The following is a 17500-nucleotide window of genomic DNA, read 5'->3' on the forward strand; positions in this document are numbered from 1 at the left end:
CGCCCTTTGTTCTCTCTATCTCACAGTTTACCCCCTCTTCCTCTCCCTCTCTCTCTCTCTGTTGTTGGATGCCAGAAGTCTCAGGGTGACGGCGAGCTGTGGAATAGAAAGGGGGGTGGCTGCAAAGTGTGAAGTGTGTGTGTGTGAATGTGTGACAGCATTCCTCTTCCTCTGAGCGTGTGCAGAAGGTGAAGAAGACGAGACAGAGAAGCTCCAACAACTTTAAAGGTAGGTGCCAAACAGCTTTCATGCACGCACACACACAAAAACACACACACACACACACACACACACACACACACAAACACCTCCAACAGGCCTCGACACAGTAAAAGAAACACAAACCAGAGACAAAATGAAGAGATTTCCTTCATGGACGTGTGTCCCTCAGATTTTGCAGGCTGAGGATGTTAATATATATTTATAGGAAACTTTCTCTGCAGGGTTTTGTTGCAGACATGCATCTCTACTCACTATATAGACAGAAAAACACACTGTACAAACTAATAGATGTAGTGCTACGTATGAAAAGATAAACTTGCAGCCAAACAAATAAACTAAGCATATTAACAGACAAACTTAAAGGACAATTCCGGTGCAAAATGAACCTAGGGGGTTAATAACACGTGTACCGAGTCGACCGTTCTCTGGGATCTGTTTTCATGCTAATCTAATGCGTCTCTAGCTTCAAACAAGCTACCGCTTACTAGCTGCTAACGCTAGCTTACAGGGCAGAGGGTAAATCTCTATTTCTACACCACTAACAAGGCTCAAAGTAGCACCACACTTCCACCGTGGCATCATGAGGGTCCCTACATGTAAACCGAAGGAGTGACAACTTTGTAAGTGTACAGAGAGTTTATTAAAAAGACAGATTATAATGACAGTAGCGTTCATGTTTACATGCGGACGTCATCTTGGAAAACAGTCATGACCAGTCGAACGACGAACGCCGTGCAACCAGTGACCAGTAACATGGCTCAAGCACTGTCTTCGTAGTTTAACAGGCCGAGACTGTTTTCCCAAGAAGGCTATGAAAACTAATGACAAAAGGCACAACTCCGGGAGGACTTGGTGTCGTCATCGTCAATGCATGTATTGATATGTGAGTGCGAGCACATGAGGCATAGTGCATGTGTTACGTTGCACATTATAGCAAAGGGCAGCGGACATGCAGCTCGTCGTACGTTTCCCCAACGTATACGCGCCAATAAAAGAAAAGTCAAGTCGAGTCCGAGTTAGTTTGTACGATTTATATGGGACTCGAGTCCGGGTCTCAGACTTGAATCCCCATCTCTGCGGACAGATATACTCACGTACGAACGGATAAAAACTCGTCCAAACAGAAAAAATATTGTACTTACAGATACACTTACGTACGGACGGATATACTTACGTACAGACAGATATACTCACGTACAGACAGATAAACTCACGTACGGACAGATATACTCACGTACAGACAGATATACTCACGTACGGACGGATATACTCACGTACGGACAGATATACTCACGTACAGACAGATATACTCACGTACGGACGGATATACTTACGTACGGACCGATATACTTACGTACGGACGGATATACTCACGTACGGACGGATATACTTACGTACGGACGGATATCTTTACGTACGGACGGATATCTTTACGTACGGACGGATATACTTACGTACAGACGGATATACTTACGTACGGACCGATATACTTACGTACGGACGGATATACTTACGTACGGACAGATATACTTAAGTACGGACAGATATACTCACGTACGGACAGATATACTTAAGTACGGACAGATATACTTACGGACGGACGGATAAACTCACGTACGGACAGATATACTCACGTACAGACAGATATACTTACGTACGGACAGATATACTTACGTACTTACAGATACACTTACGGACGGACGGATAAACTCACGTACAGACAGATATACACACGTACAAATAGATATACTTACGTATGGACGGATATACTCACGTACTGACGGATAAACTCACGTACGAATAGATATACTTACGTATGGACGGATATACTCACGTACTGACGGATAAACTCACGTACGGACAGATATACTCACGTACGGACAGATATACTTACGTACGGACGGATATACTTAAGTACGGACAGATATACTCACATACGTACCGATATACTTACGTACGGACGGATATACTTAAGTACGGACAGATATACTTAAGTACGGACGGATATACTTATGTACGGACTCACATACAGACAGATATACTCACGTACGGACGGATATACTCACATACGTACCGATATACTTACGTACGGACAGATATACTTAAGTACGGACAGATATACTCACGTACGGACAGATAACCTTAGGTATGAACCGACACTCTGAAGGAAACACTAAATACTTGGTATCTTCAGACTAAAAATAACCCATTCATGTATTTAAATGTGGGCCCAGTTACCAGCTTGAGACAGCCAGAGTCCAGGAACTGCCAGCATCAGTCTTCAAAGACCTGTGTGGGTCTGGATCTGAAGTTAATCATCACGTTTCATTCAGCACCGTGTCAGTTCACCTCAGAGCTGCAGTGTAAGTTCCCATTCAGCAGCGGTGAGTCACAGACGCAGCAGCTGTTGGATGATTTAACAGCACGTCCTGCCTCCGCCCGAGTCCTGCTGTTTGGATCCAACGCTGCTGAGACAAGGCGCCAATCCTCAGGCTGTGTGCAGGTGAGATTTGAAAGTAAATTCCTCTGTGGAGGCATTTCTTATATCTGTCTGAAAAAAAAAACTTTATTGTACAAAGGCTTTTTCCAGTGTGCTAACCTGTGTAGGCTAGGCTAGACTAAGCACAAACAGATAACTCACATACAGACATATAAACTGACTTTACAGACAGAAACTCACTGTATTAACAGACAAACTATAGGTGCAGACAGATAAACGTACATATGAACAGATCAGGATTTTTTGGGGTTTGACTGAATACCAAATCCAATGGTTAATATTTTGCCAATTCCGAAATCTTTAGAAAGTGTAAATGATCCAAACAGTTTCTGTCTCACTCTCTCTCTCTCTGTCTCACTGTCTCACTGTCTCTCTCTCTGTCTCTCTCTCTCTCTCTGTCTCACTGTCTCTCTCTCTGTCTCTCTCTCTCTCTGTCTCTCTCTCTGTCTCTCTCTCTGTCTCTCTCTCTCTCTCTCTCTCTCTCTCTCTCTCTCTCTCTCTGTCTCTCTCTCTCTCTCTCTCTCTCTCTCTGTCTCACTGTCTCTCTCTCTGTCTCTCTCTCTCTGTCTCTCTGTCTCACTGTCTCTCTCTCTGTCTCTCTCTCTGTCTCTCTCTCTCACTGTCTCTCTCTCTGTCTCTCTCTCTCTGTCTCTCTCTCTCTCTCTCTCTCTCTGTCTCTCTCTCTCTCTGTCTCTCTCTCTGTCTCTCTCTCTCTGTCTCTCTCTCTGTCTCTCTCTCTCTGTCTCTCTCTCTGTCTCTCTCTCTCTCTCTCTCTGTCTCTCTGTCTCTCTGTCTCTCTCTCTCTATCTCTCTCTCTCTCTCTCTCTGTCTCTCTGTCTCTCTCTCTGTCTCTCTCTCTCTCTCTCTCTCTCTGTCTCTCTCTCTCTCTGTCTCTCTGTCTCTCTGTCTCTCTGTCTTTCTGTCTCTCCAACCAGTTGTGTGTTTAATGGTCTAATCATGTCAGGACTTGTTGAGGCCGTTATGTTTGCTAGTTTACTTTAGAATAAAAGATCAGATTTTTGTAATGTTGTAATGTTGTAATTGATGTAAAGGAAATAGTAACTAAAGCTGTCAGATGAATGTAGTAAAAAGTTGTTTCACACACAGACCGTACACGGTCTGTTTCCACTGTGAGGCTCAGTCACATCCAGCTGAAACCTCAAACTAACGAACCAACGCTCGTCTGGCTGGATGGGAAGTGACACGCCGGCTCTAGTTGGTGCCCTGCTTTGATCCTAAAAACACCCCCCCCCCCTCCCATGCCACTTCCAGCACCTCTGCAGGGTCACGCAGATTAACCCCTTGTTTCCTGCAGTGGGCTTTAGTTTTGAAGTGAAATGAAGGGTGAAAGGGTTTTCCGGTTGGAAGTGTGTGTGTGTGTGTGTGTGTGTGTGTGTGTGTGTGTGTGTGTGTGTGTGTGTGTGTGTGTGTGTGCACCAGCGGGAGTGAAAGAAGCAGGGCTGTCCAGCTGCATGCTGGGAGTTTTTGGAGCTTTTTTTTAAGGATCTAGAGAATTTAGAGAGAGTTTTGGTGTTGGCTTAGGGCAGTCGTAGGGATTTAGAGCTGAGCAGCTGATGCCTTTTCAGTAGTTTTAGAGGGTAGAGTTGGAGAAAGTTTGGCGCTGTTCAGGAGTTTGTGTTGTAAGTATTTTGAACATTATCAGATTCTGTGTTGAGGGACGAAGAATTAGGCCTGCACGATAAATCGTTATGAAATCGCGATCTCGATTCACCCTGTTCACGATCAATTAATTTATTGAAAACATTTGACATTAACGTTAATATGTTTTAATTATGTAAAGACATGTTCAAGGAGTTCAGATAGAGCCTGTATCAGGGCCATATCTAGTCCAGATAGAGCCTGTATCAGGGCCATATCTAGTCCAGATAGAGGCTGTATCAGGGCCATATCTAGTCCAGGTATAGCCTGTATCAGGGCCATATCTAGTCCAGATATAGCCTGTATCAGGGCCATATCTAGTCCAGATAGAGCCTGTATCAGGGCCATATCTAGTCCAGATAGAATCTGTATCGGGGCCATATCTAGTCCAGATAGAGCCTGTATCGGGGCCATATCTAGTCCAGATAGAGCCTGTATCGGGGCCATATCTAGTCCAGATAGAGCCTGTATCGGGGCCATATTTAGTCCTGATAGAGCCTGTATCGGGGCCATATTTAGTCCAGATAGAGCCTGTATCGGGGCCATATTTAGTCCAGATAGAGCCTGTATCAGGGCCATATTTAGTCCAGATAGAGCCTGTATCAGGGCCATATTTAGTCCAGATAGAGCCTGTATCAGGGCCATATTTAGTCCAGATAGAGCCTGTATCAGGGCCATATTTAGTCCAGATAGAGCCTGTATCAGGGCCATATTTAGTGTGTTATATGTCACTATTTCTGGTAGCCTGCTGTACTTTAATGGCCAGTGTGTACTATATTTCCTGTATTCAGTGAAGCCTCTGTGTTTACAGGCTTGTGGTGATGCACAATGTGCTATAAGGTGCCAAATAAATCTATGTTTGGTAATGCCAATTAGTTTTGTTTTGTCATGGTTAGGGTTGCAAAATTCCCGGGAATTTTCAAAGTTGGAAACTTTCCATGGGAATTAACGGGAATTAATGGGAATTAATGGGAATAAACTGGATATTTTATAGATTAGATAGATTAGAGAGACAGTCGCGTTCTCGTATACAGGCGGCCGCCGTATTGGGAGCTACTGTCTTTCTAAACTATCTTTTTAATAAACTGTCTGTACACTTACAAAGTTCTCAATGCTCGAGTTAACATTTAGGGACCCTCATTATGCTACCGTTGAAGTGTGGTGATATTTTGAGCCTTTTTAGTGGTATAAATAATGATTTGTGTGTGCCCCGAATACTAGCGTTGTAAGCTAATCAGCGGTCCGCGCTAGCTTGTTTCAAGCTACAAACACATTCGTTTAGCATGAAAACATGTCCCAGAGAACGACAGAGTGGGGACACATCTGTTATTAACCCCTAGGTTTGTTTTGCGCCGGAATTGTCCTTTAAGCCAGTGGTTCCCAACCTGGGGTCCGGGGACCCCTCAGGGGGGGCGGCAAAGATCAGAGGGGGGCGCAAGTCTTTATCTGGTTTGATGATGAGGTAAAAAATAATATTTGCACATGTTAAACAAATGATGATAATACACTAGAATATATAATGTATACAAAAGTCTGTATGAAAACTATATATTTTTGTTCTTGCTTAACATTGTAGGCAGGCTCCTTAGTAGGCCAAACCTCCGGGACCTCTTAACCTGGGACCTTGCTGTCATCAGGTCAGCTGCTAGCTGCTAGCTGCTGTCATCAGGTCAGCTGCTAGCTGCTGTCATCAGGTCAGCTGCTGCTAGCTGCTGGCTGCTAGCTGCTGTCATCAGGTCAGCTGCTAGCAGCTAGCTGCTAGCTGCTATCATCCCGCTACAGCATCACTATTTTATGAATGAAACATGGCGGAGAAACGTAAAAGTGCTGATAACTCCTCTGTATCAAAAAAGAAAGTAATGCTCTATCTCGAGAGTTACCTCAACTTCAGTTTCGGGGGGGGGGGGTTCAGCTTTTCTTTGACATAAGTAGGGGCAACAAGCACCCGTTAACACAGGCGCGCACCTACATAATAAGCTGTTTTAAATAAAAAATGTTCAATGCCTTATCGCGCTTATGTGACCGAGCCCGACCCAACATCATTTCTAAATATCAGTCCGAACCTGGCCCGGTCAGGTATCCATCCTTTAGTACGAACGGATAAACACACGTACGGACAGACAAACTTACTGTACAGACAGAAACTCACTGTATTAACAGACAAACTATAGATGCACACAGATAAACGTACATATGAAGGAAGAAACTAACGTACGGACAGAAAAAACAATGGTGTGCAGCTTTATTATATCGGCAAATACAAGGATCAGATCGGGACTCGGTATCGGTAGATATTCAATATTTGAAAAATCGGATTGGGCCAAAAAAGCTGATCGAGACATCCCTAGGAAAACGTTTGTTAAACTCTCTCCGCAGGTTGAAAAGAGCATGTGGGTCGAGGCAGACTGAATGGAAAGCCCCGAGACTCAGCTCACTTTGCTTCAGAAACAACTTTTTGCCCAAACCTGTGCAACAAAAGGCCCTCGCTGATCTGAAATGGGCGCTGTCAGCGCGTTGTTGTTGCTGCTGGCGTTGGCGGGCGTCTGCAGCGGGAGTCTGGTTGTGGTGAACTCGGGCGTGGAGGTGACGAGGGGCCGGGCTGTGTTCGTCACAGAGAAGGAGCTGAAGATCAGCGTGGATGCAACTGCAGACTGTAAGGTGGAGGTGGTGATGAACGAACCTGTCACTCAGCGAGTCGGGAGGCTGACTCCACAGGTGAGTGTTACACACCTGCTGTAGTTACAGAGTCACGCTGGGTTTCCACAGGCAACTGAAATAACAGGGTCAGACCTATGGTCCCACAGCCCAATGGTCCCACAGCCCTATGTTCCCACAGCCCTATGTTCCCACAGCCCTATGTTCCCACAGCCCAATGTTCCCACAGCCCTATGTTCCCACAGCCCTATGGTCCCACAGCCCAATGGTCCCACAGCCCTATGTTCCCACAGCCCTATGTTCCCACAGCCCTATGTTCCCACATTTATAAGATTTTTCTTAAAATTAGGGTTAGGGTTACATTCCATCTGTAGTCCATTGCTACTGGATAATAGGTTGGGTGTAATTGGCTACCAAATTGGGAGAAAGGGGGATACAATCTGATACAAATTCATGAAAAAGGAAATCTTAGAAATGTGGGACCATAGGGCTGTGGGAACATTGGGCTGTGGGACCATTGGGCTGTGGGAACACAGGGCTGTGGGAACATAGGGCTGTGGGAACATAGGGCTGTGGGAACACAGGGCTGTGGGACCATTGGGCTGTGGGAACATTGGGCTGTGGGAACATTGGGCTGTGGGAACACAGGGCTGTGGGAACATAGGGCTGTGGGAACATAGGGCTGTGGGAACACAGGGCTGTGGGAACACAGGGCTGTGGGACCATTGGGCTGTGGGAACATAGGGCTGTGGGAACATTGGGCTGTGGGAACACAGGGCTGTGGGAACATAGGGCTGTGGGAACATAGGGCTGTGGGAACATAGGGCTGTGGGAACATAGGGCTGTGGGAACATAGGGCTGTGGGAACATAGGGCTGTGGGACCATAGGACTGTAGGAACATAGGTTTTGTGGGAACATTGGGCTGTGGGAACATAGGGCTGTGGGAACATTGGGCTGTGGGAACATAGGGCTGTGAGAACATAGGGCTGTGGGAACATAGGGCTGTGGGAACATAGGGCTGTGGGAACATAGGACTGTGAGAACATAGGACTGTGAGAACATAGGGCTGTGGGAACATAGGGCTGTGGGACCATAGGGCTGTGGGAACATAGGGCTGTGGGAACATTGGGCTGTGGGAACATAGGGCTGTGGGAACATTGGGCTGTGGGAACATTGGGCTGTGGGAACATAGGGCTGTGGGAACATTGGGCTGTGGGAACATTGGGCTGCGGGAACATAGGGCTGTGGGAACATAGGGCTGTGGGAACATTGGGCTGTGGGAACATAGGGCTGTGGGAACCTTGGGCTGTGGGAACATAGGCACTTTCCTGTATACACACATGCTATACGTGAAAATTAAAGTGCCCATATTATTCTCATTTTCAGGTTCATAATTGTATTTTAAGGTTGTACCAGAATAGGTTTACATGGTTTAATTTTCAAAAAACACCATATTGTTGTTGTACTGCACCGCTCTCTCTCACTGCTGCAGATCCTCTTTTCAGCTGGTCTCTGTTTTAGCTACAAAGTGAGACCTCTCTTCTTCTACTTCTTCTGTACTATCTTTGATTGCACTGGCACATGCTCAGTAGCTCAGATGTAGATCATGTCAGCTAGCTAGCTCCATAGACAGTAAAAGAAAGGCTGTTTCTCCACCTTCAGTCAGTTACAAGGCAGGATTAGCTGGGAGACTTCTTCTAAATGAGGGCGCACATGGATGTAGTTCTTTAGTAGATTATGGTGAACTTGTGTGTGCTGTAGCAGTGCTTTGCTATTGAGAACGAGGTAGCATGCTAGCGTTAGCATTAGCGTTAGCATTAGCGTTAGCATTAGCGTTAGCATTAGCGTTAGCATGCTAATGCTATGAGCTAACGGTTGCAGTTAGCCAGCTCGTTTCGGCTTGTGACGTCACAAGCCGTGCCGATTTTGAACAGCTCAACAGAGACTGAAGGCAGGACACATTCAGAAACCGTATCTCACTCAGAAAAGCATGGATGGATGTTTTTCAAAGTGTGTATGCGTGTGGAAGCACCAGAGACACAAAAGAACTCCCCAAATCCCAGGAAAAGTATTTTTTTCATAATATGGGCACTTTAAAAGATTGTGATTTTCCTATAGATTACTTGATACATCTCTGTATGTCTACAGGGATGCTAACAGCTAGCTTGGCAAAAGGTTGTCCAGGCAGTTGGTTTTCATATATATTTTAGTTTTAGTAGTAGTAGCATTGTAGTAATGTTAGCATTGTAGCAATGACAACTACCTTGTTGCTAGTAATATAACGTTATTCAAACTAAATGGCAAAGTGTTAGCCTGACAAGCCAGACCCACATCCAGATGTTGGGTCTGGGAACTCACCACTGGCAGGGCTACAACCAATCATAGCAATGCTAGTCGACAGATTCAACTTTTGCCGTATCCGGTTGGCAAAACGCCGAACACATCTTCCTTTGTTAAGAATGACTTCAGGGCCGTTCTTTGTTCTTTTCTCAAAGAAAAGCTGAACTCCAAGTCTTCTGAGTCGCGACCAAAGCCGATTCCAAAGACAGCTGTTCTCCAGCAGCAGCAGCAGCTATAAGCCCCGCCCACTGACTCTATACACGATGTGATTGGCCCGACCAGAGTTTGGTTTTTCCAGCTCGCAAGCCAACGGAGAGTTGCTAGACTGACCCTGGCTGCAGATTACATTTGCTGCTGCTATGGTGGTCTAGATTTCTAGGCTATTTCTATTTATTGTTTTATATAATGTTAAGAAAAATGGATTGTGTAAAAAGTCTTGTATTTTCCTCAGGATCCCAAGAGATTTAGAGACCTTAATGCAAACAAACCAATCAGAATACCTAAAAAGCAAGTTGTTGTTTGGTTTTCTGTTTGCAGGTGTTTGACTGCAGCTTCCTAAAGGACGAGGTGAAATACGTCCACGATGGAAGTCCCCTGCTGGACGAGGACACAGTCATGCTAAGAGTCTACAGGTCAGTTAGCAACTAGTCTCACATTGCAAGACCTTCCTACACAGAGCTGCGGAAGAAGGTCTGGCTAGTCCACACAGCATTCCTGAATGGGAGGAAAACGTGCTCTGGTTTATTGGTATTTCTTTAAACCAATCACAATCGTCCTGGGCAAAATAGTCTCAGGAAGGAGCTTGTTTTGGTGGAACATGTGTACGTTCAAAAGTAGTTTTAGTCGTGCAACAGAAACCTCAGATTGGACAGATAGTCTAGCTAGCTGTCTGGATTTATTTTTTTAATTATTTTGACTTTTTTCTTGAATTATTTTGACTTTTTCTTGAATTATTTTGACTTTTTCTTGAATTATTTTGACTTTTTTCTTGAATTATTTTGACTTTTTTCTTGAATTATTTTGACTTTTTTCTTGAATTATTTTGACGTTTTTTCTTGAATTTTTTCAACGTTTTTTCTTGAATTATTTTGACTTTTTTCTTGAATTATTTTGACTTTTTTTTTATTATTTTGACTTTTTTCTTGAATTATTTTGACTTTTTTTCTTGAATTATTTTTGAAGTTTTTTTCTTGAATTATTTTGACTTTTTTCTTGAATTATTTTGACTTTTTTCTTGAATTATTTTGACTTTTTTCTTGAATTATTTTGACTTTTTTCTTGAATTATTTTGACTTTTTTCTTGAATTATTTTGACGTTTTTTCTTGAATTATTTTGACTTTTTTCTTGAATTTTTTTGACTTTTTTCTTGAATTATTTTGACGTTTTTTCTTGAATTATTTTGACGTTTTTTCTTGAATTTTTTCGACGTTTTTTCTTGAATTATTTTGACTTTTTTCTTGAATTATTTTGATGGTGGAACATGTGGACGTTCAAAAGTTGTTTTAGTCGTGCAACAGAAAACTCAGATTGGACAGATAGTCTAGCTAGCTGTCTGGATTTACCCTGCAGAGATCTGAGGAGCAGTTAACCAGAGTCCTCAAAGCCGGATGTCCGTTACCTTCCTCTTTCTTTGTGTTGGCGTTCTAACCTCCGGCTGATTTGTGAGGACTATGGTTAACTGCTCCTCTGATCTCTGCAGGGTAAATCCAGACAGCTAGCTAGACTATCTGTCCAATCGGAGGTTTCTGTTGCACGACTAATGTCGCTGACACACCAACCTGATAATCGGCCGTAGGACAGTCTGGCGAGGTCGGTGACTCGAGTCTGTTCAGTGTGTCCGTGCCGTCGTCCGTTGGAGGAGCTGTCGGCCTTCATTTTGGCCGACCTGACATGCTCAGTCAGAGACAGGGCAGTAGGGACTCACCCGGAAATGGCGAGCAGAATGAGCCTCTCAAAATCTGACGAAAATCTTTTAAACTGACCTTTGTTGATCTGAAACGATCAATAAACCAGAGCACGTTTTTCTCGCATCCCCGAATGCTGTCCGTGTGCAGGTTCACGTCCCAGGACACACTGGTGGAGACGCTGGTTCTGCCGGTGCGGGTGGTGGATTCAGGCTCTGGCGTGGTGCAGCTGGGCAGCGCTCCGCTGGTGGTTCCTCTGTTCTACGGTTTATCCAACGCCATTGACACTTCCGTGCTGGAGATCCGGACCGCAGCGGACCTGGTCTGCAGCGTGCGGCTGATGACCAGCGATGTCAGCGTCCCCGCACTGGGACAGCTGGTGCGGGAGGAGGATGCCACGCAGAGGAAAGGTACGTCACATCTGGACTAGTCTGGCATTGCCAGACCTTCCTCCACAGCTCTGCTGGCTAGTCCACACAGCATTCCTGGCAACCCGTTCTCACCCCCAACTCGCTTGGGCAGTGGCTCTCAGCGTCACATATGACCAAAAAAATCCCCTTTTAGCTTTTACGTAGAACGCAGCGAGTAGTATGAAAGACCAAATGACCCGTAAGGAGGTTCGTTGGGAGGGGACTTGTCCCACGTGTCACTGGACGCCAATAGTCCCGACCAAGCGTGATAAAGTGAGTTTAGATCTGACGCTAAATAAGACTTTTAGCGTGAATAACAACGCCAAAGGCACCTGACCAAGCATCCGTATTTTACGGGGAAGGGAAGGAACTTGTTTTGGTGGAATGTGTGTATGTTAGGGTTAGTTGTTTAGTCGTGCAACAGAAACCTCAGATTGGACAGTTCTGTTCTTTCTCTAGCTCGCTCCGCCACTTTGTTTAATCTAACGTTAGCACCTCTCTCTCTATCTCTCTCTCTCTCTCTCTCTCTCTCTCTCTCTCTCTGTCTCTCTCTGTCTCTCTCTGTCTCTCTCTCGCTCTCTCTCTCTCTCTCTCTCTCTCTCTCTCTCTCTCTCTCTCTCTCTCTCTCTCTCTCTCTCTCTCTCTCTCTCTCTCTCTCTCTCTCTCTCTCTCTCTCTCTCTCTCTCTCTCTCGCTCTGTCTCTCCCTCTCTCTCTCTGTCTCTCCCTCTCCCTCTCTCTCTCTGTCTCTCCCTCTCTCTCTCTCTCTCTCTCTCTCTCTCTCTCTCTCTCTCTCTCTCTCTCTCTCTCTCTCTCTCTCTCTCTCTCTCTCTCTCTCTCTCTCTCTCTCTCTCTAGCTCGCTCCACCACTTTGTTTATTGTAACGTTAGCACCGCTCCACATAGCTCTCTAGGATACTGTAACAGTACACCTTAGCTGTTGTTATAGCAACAAAAGATGCTCTCGGCTGCTTTTTGGAATACAAATCTTGTCAAAAAAGACGCCAAGTGTCCCAATAAAATATTAAGTTAACAGAATAGATAGTAAGATTGACAATCATATAATCAGCTTGCAACTTTTTTTCCTACTTATTTGTTGGCTTTTCTTGTCGTTTTTCATCTTTTATTCTGTTTAATTGGCGTTTTTTTAGTCTCTGTCTCTGTCGTCGTCTGTTTTTTTGAATAGTTTTGATGGTTTGTCCTCTGTGTGTGTCGTCCTGCAGGCCGAGAGACAGCAGCGCTGTGTCCCGGGAACAGACCATGTCTCCACAGCACCAGGGAGGTGCGTTTCCTGAAGAGCAGCTGCCAGGACTTCCTCTCCTCCGGTCTGAAGTACCAGCACCTCCGCCCGCCTTCGCCGGAGATCGACTACATCCCGCTGCGGGTGGAGCTGAGGGAGCGCGGCTCCAGGGCGCTGCTGGATGTAAGGGCAACGTAACTCAGGACATTTACATGAACGTTGGAAAAGGCAACAAAACAACGTCCCAAAAGGAGTTGAACTAAAGCGTTGAAAAACTGAAAATAAACGTTGAATAAAGCAACGAAAATGTTAAAAAGGGTGGAAAAAAACATTGAAGAAATGATCAAAAATCTCAATATATGACAAAAACGTCCCAAAAAACGTCAAAAACTTTGAAGAAAAGTAAAAACGTCCCAAAAAGCGCATAAAAAAGTGACAACTTTGAACAAAATTATCACGATTTTTTTCTTAATTGTTAGGATTTTTTTCCTTTAATATTAAGCCTTTTTTGTTAAAATATTACAATTTATTTTTTTAATTATTTCGACGTTTTTTTCTTGAATTATTTTGACTTTTTTCTTGAATTATTTTGACTTTTTTCTTGAATTATTTCGACGTTTTTTCTTGAATTATTTTGACTTTTTTCTTGAATTATTTCGACGTTTTTTCTTGAATTACTTTGACTTTTTTCTTGAATTATTTTTACTTTTTTTCTTGAATTATTTCGACGTTTTTTCTTGAATTATTTTGACTTTTTTCTTGACTTATTTTGACTTTTTTCTTGAATTATTTCGAAGTTTTTTCTTGAATTATTTTGACTTTTTTTCTTGAATTATTTTGACTTTTTTTTCTTGAATTATTTTGACGTTTTTTCTTGAATTTTTTCAACGTTTTTTCTTGAATTATTTTGACTTTTTTCTTGAATTATTTCGATGGTGGAACATGTGTACGTTCAAAAGTAGTTTTAGTCGTGCAACAGAAACCTCAGATTGGACAGATAGTCTAGCTAGCTGTCTGGATTTATTTTTTTAATTATTTCGACGTTTTTTCTTGAATTATTTTGACTTTTTTCTTGAATTATTTTGACTTTTTTCTTGAAATATTTCGACTTTTTTCTTGAATTATTTTGACTTTTTTCTTGAATTATTTTGACTTTTTTCTTGAATTATTTTGACGTTTTTTCTTGAATTATTTTGACTTTTTTCTTGAATTATTTTTACTTTTTTTCTTGAATTATTTCGACGTTTTTTCTTGAATTATTTCGACTTTTTCCTTTGATTATTAAGCCTTTCTTTTTTTTTAAATATTACAACTTTTATTAGTTGAAATATTACAACTTTTTCCTTTCTTTTTTTGGGACAAAACTTGATCAAATGCGCGTGGAATCAGTGTTGGAGCAAAACAACTTCTCCTCGATAGTTCTTTCATTGAACAATGTTGATAAACTGCAGCTTCAGTCAAACCCTCGAGGGATTGTGGATGTTTTCCTGACGAGCAGAGACGGATACTGGCGTCAGAAGGTGACATCTCCATCTTCTCCGCTCCGTGGTCGCAGCAGCACGGCAGGATCTGCAGGGCTTTACATCCTGCATGTTAAAAGCTCTTTTTATTCCCGTTGTTAACACATAATGAGAGTGTCTTTTAATACAAATTCCTGTCATTTCTCACACGTCTGACTGTTATTCTGCGGCGTCAACACCACGTAGCAGCAGCAGTTGTACGTGTTGATTTCTGCGTGATGCATGTCGTGTTAAAACATTCGTGTCTCAAAGAGTTAAGGCTTAAAACCACGAACAGAAAGGTTTACTTTGGGACAAACACTATCTTCTGATTATGACAAACAGAAGGAAAAAAGACGGAAAAAGATCATAAATGACGGAAAAACGGCAGCGACAAACGGACCCAAAAAGATGAAAAAAGATGAAAAATGGGAGAAAAAGACAACAAACAGATGACAGTTTTCTTATTTTGTCTTTTTTTTCTGTCTCTTTCTCCCTTTCTACCTTCATCCCTCTCTACCTCTCTCCCTTTCTCCTTCTCTCCCTATCTCCCTTCATCCCTTTCTCCCTCTCTCCCTTCATCCCTTTCTCCCTCTCTCCCTTTCTCCCTCTCTCCCTTTCTCCCTTTCTCCCTCTCTCCCTATCTCCCTTCATCCCTTTCTCCTTCTCTCCCTATCTCCCTTCATCCCTTTCTCCCTTTCTCCCTCTCTCCCTTTCTCCCTATCTCCCTTCATCCCTTTCTCCGTCTCTCTCTTCCTCCCTCTCTCCCTCTGCAGGCCGAGTCGGTGTGGTTGCCGGTTCTGATCCACGGTGCGTTGCCCAACCAGGCGCCTGCGGCGGCCTTCATGGCGTCCTTCATCCTGGAGGCGGACCAGTTCATCCTCACGCCGCTGACCACGGCCGCGCTGGACGCCACCGACCCCGAGACGCCGCAGGAGAAGCTAATCTTCAACGTGACCCTGCCGCCGGCCGCCGGCTACGTCACGCACCTGGACGACCACACCAAGCCCGTCTCGTCCTTCACATGGCGGGACCTGCACGACATGAAGGTCGCCTACCAGCCGCCCAGCAGCAGCCAATCACAGCGCAGGAACTACCAGGTAATAACCAAGGGGATAAGCTCCTCTTCAGAACTCAAACCTCCTATGGCGCCATTTTCATGCTACCAAGCCATCACCTCCCGTTAGCATCCCGTTAGCATCCCATTGACTGCCATTCATTTTGACGTCACTTTGACAGAGAATACCTTTACATCTGACGCGTTTAAAGACTCTATTTGTCCGTTGTTTATTTCTAAAGAAACACAACAACGTATAAAAGGCTCCATTACCTTGTAGCTCACGTTATGGCTCCGTAGCAGACGTTTTTATAACAATAGGCTAACGATTGGGTCATCACCACGAGACTTCCTGTCTCATAGTAGAGGAGTTACCGTATAGTACAGGAGAAGCTCTCAGGCAGTTTGGACTTCCATCAGCTGTTTAAGTGTAATGACTAATGTTAACTATCATTTTAGTTAGCAGCACATCTGATTTACATCTATGAAATCTGTGCCAGACATACTTTAGAAAGTGGTTTCCCTCAGAGCTGCAGGCGAAAGGCACAGTTTCATTTCCACTTCGACACGGCCTGTGAAAACAAAGCGAGCTTTCATAAACATCAGGGCTGCAATAAGATAAGAAGAAGACGTACAAACTCGAGGCTGTGAAACAGCCGTCCACAATCCAATAGTTGATGTCATGGATGCAATTTGGGGTTTTTTTATGAACTGAACCCAAAGATCTTTTGTTGTGCTCTCCCTCTCTCCCTTCATCCCCTCATCCCTTTCTCCCTCTGTCTCTTTCTCCCTCTCTCCCCTCATCCCTTTCTCCCTCTGTCTCTTTCTCCCTCTCTCCCCTCATCCCTTTCTCCCTCTAACCCTTTCTCCCTCTCTCCCTTCATCCCTTTCTCCCTCTAACCCTTTCTCCCTCTCTCCCTTCATCCCTTTCTCCCTCTAACCCTTTCTCCCTCTCTCCCTTCATCCCTTTCTCCCTCTAACCCTTTCTCCCTCTCTCCCTTTATCCCTTTCTCCCTCTAACTCTTTCTCCCTCTCTCCCTTCATCCCTTTCTCCCTCTAACCCTTTCTTCCTCTTTCCCTTCATCCCCTTATCCCTTTCTCCCTCTAACCCTTTCTCCCTCTCTCCCTTCATCCCTTTCTCCCTCTAACCCTTTCTCCCTCTCTCCCTTCATCCCTTTCTCCCTCTGTCTCTTTCTCCCTCTCTCCCCTCATCCCTTTCTCCCTCTGTCTCTTTCTCCCTCTCTCCCCTCATCCCTTTCTCCCTCTGTCTCTTTCTCCCTCTCTCCCCTCATCCCTTTCTCCCTCTAACCCTTTCTCCCTCTCTCCCTTCATCCCTTTCTCCCTCTAACCCTTTCTCCCTCTCTCCCTTCATCCCCTTATCCCTTTCTCCCTCTAACCCTTTCTCCCTCTCTCCCTTCATCCCTTTCTCCCTCTAACCCTTTCTCCCTCTCTCCCTTCATCCCTTTCTCCCTCTCTCCTTCTCTCCTTTGAAGGATTTGCAGAAGGTATATAATAATCCCTTTGATCAAAACCATAAGGGGTGGCTCCCAGCAAAGCAACCAACGGGTCCCTATTGACTTCTATGTTAAAAATATTGGCCAATGCCGAATAGATATCATCCCGATATTTCTTAAGTTTCCCACAAGACCAAAAGGTTTCTCCACAGTTCCTCCAGCAATACTTTCCTGTTATGTGCGGCGGTCTCGAGTATCTCGCTATCATTTTCCATTTGCATTCTCTCCAGCTATTGGAGGAAGTTACTCTGTGCTTTTAACCCAGGAGTCCAAGGAAATATCTCGCCAAAACTCAACGTATTGTGTGCTTCCATGTTCTGGAGGCAGTTATAAAGACAAGACATCATTTTCCTCCCACTTTCCCACACCAGTCTGTTCTAGCTGTTATTGATATCAAGGTATTTGGTCAAAAATATCCAACCCGGTCTCACGGCAGTGAGTGTAAATGTCACGTTATTTTTACGTTTTTCTCGGGTTTTTTTCGTGGTGGCCAGCACGAAA

General features: G+C 44.3%; 1 protein-coding gene across 1 annotated transcript in view; it reads left to right on the forward strand.

Moving 5' to 3' along the window:
• Window positions 1-17500, forward strand: part of frem1b (Fras1 related extracellular matrix 1b) — a 93746-nt gene that overhangs the window by 23 nt on the left and 76223 nt on the right. Inside the window, exons 1-6 of the mRNA XM_078258234.1 lie at window positions 1-228; window positions 6758-7096; window positions 9915-10009; window positions 11433-11692; window positions 12913-13112; window positions 15205-15528. The exon at window positions 1-228 is cut by the window's left edge and continues 23 nt beyond it. Coding sequence (XP_078114360.1) covers window positions 6878-7096; window positions 9915-10009; window positions 11433-11692; window positions 12913-13112; window positions 15205-15528 — 1098 coding nt within the window. The 5' untranslated portion in view covers window positions 1-228; window positions 6758-6877. The remainder of the gene's footprint in view (window positions 229-6757; window positions 7097-9914; window positions 10010-11432; window positions 11693-12912; window positions 13113-15204; window positions 15529-17500) is intronic.

This window comes from Sander vitreus, chromosome 9, assembly GCF_031162955.1.
Source record: "Sander vitreus isolate 19-12246 chromosome 9, sanVit1, whole genome shotgun sequence".
Taxonomy (NCBI): domain Eukaryota; kingdom Metazoa; phylum Chordata; class Actinopteri; order Perciformes; family Percidae; genus Sander; species Sander vitreus.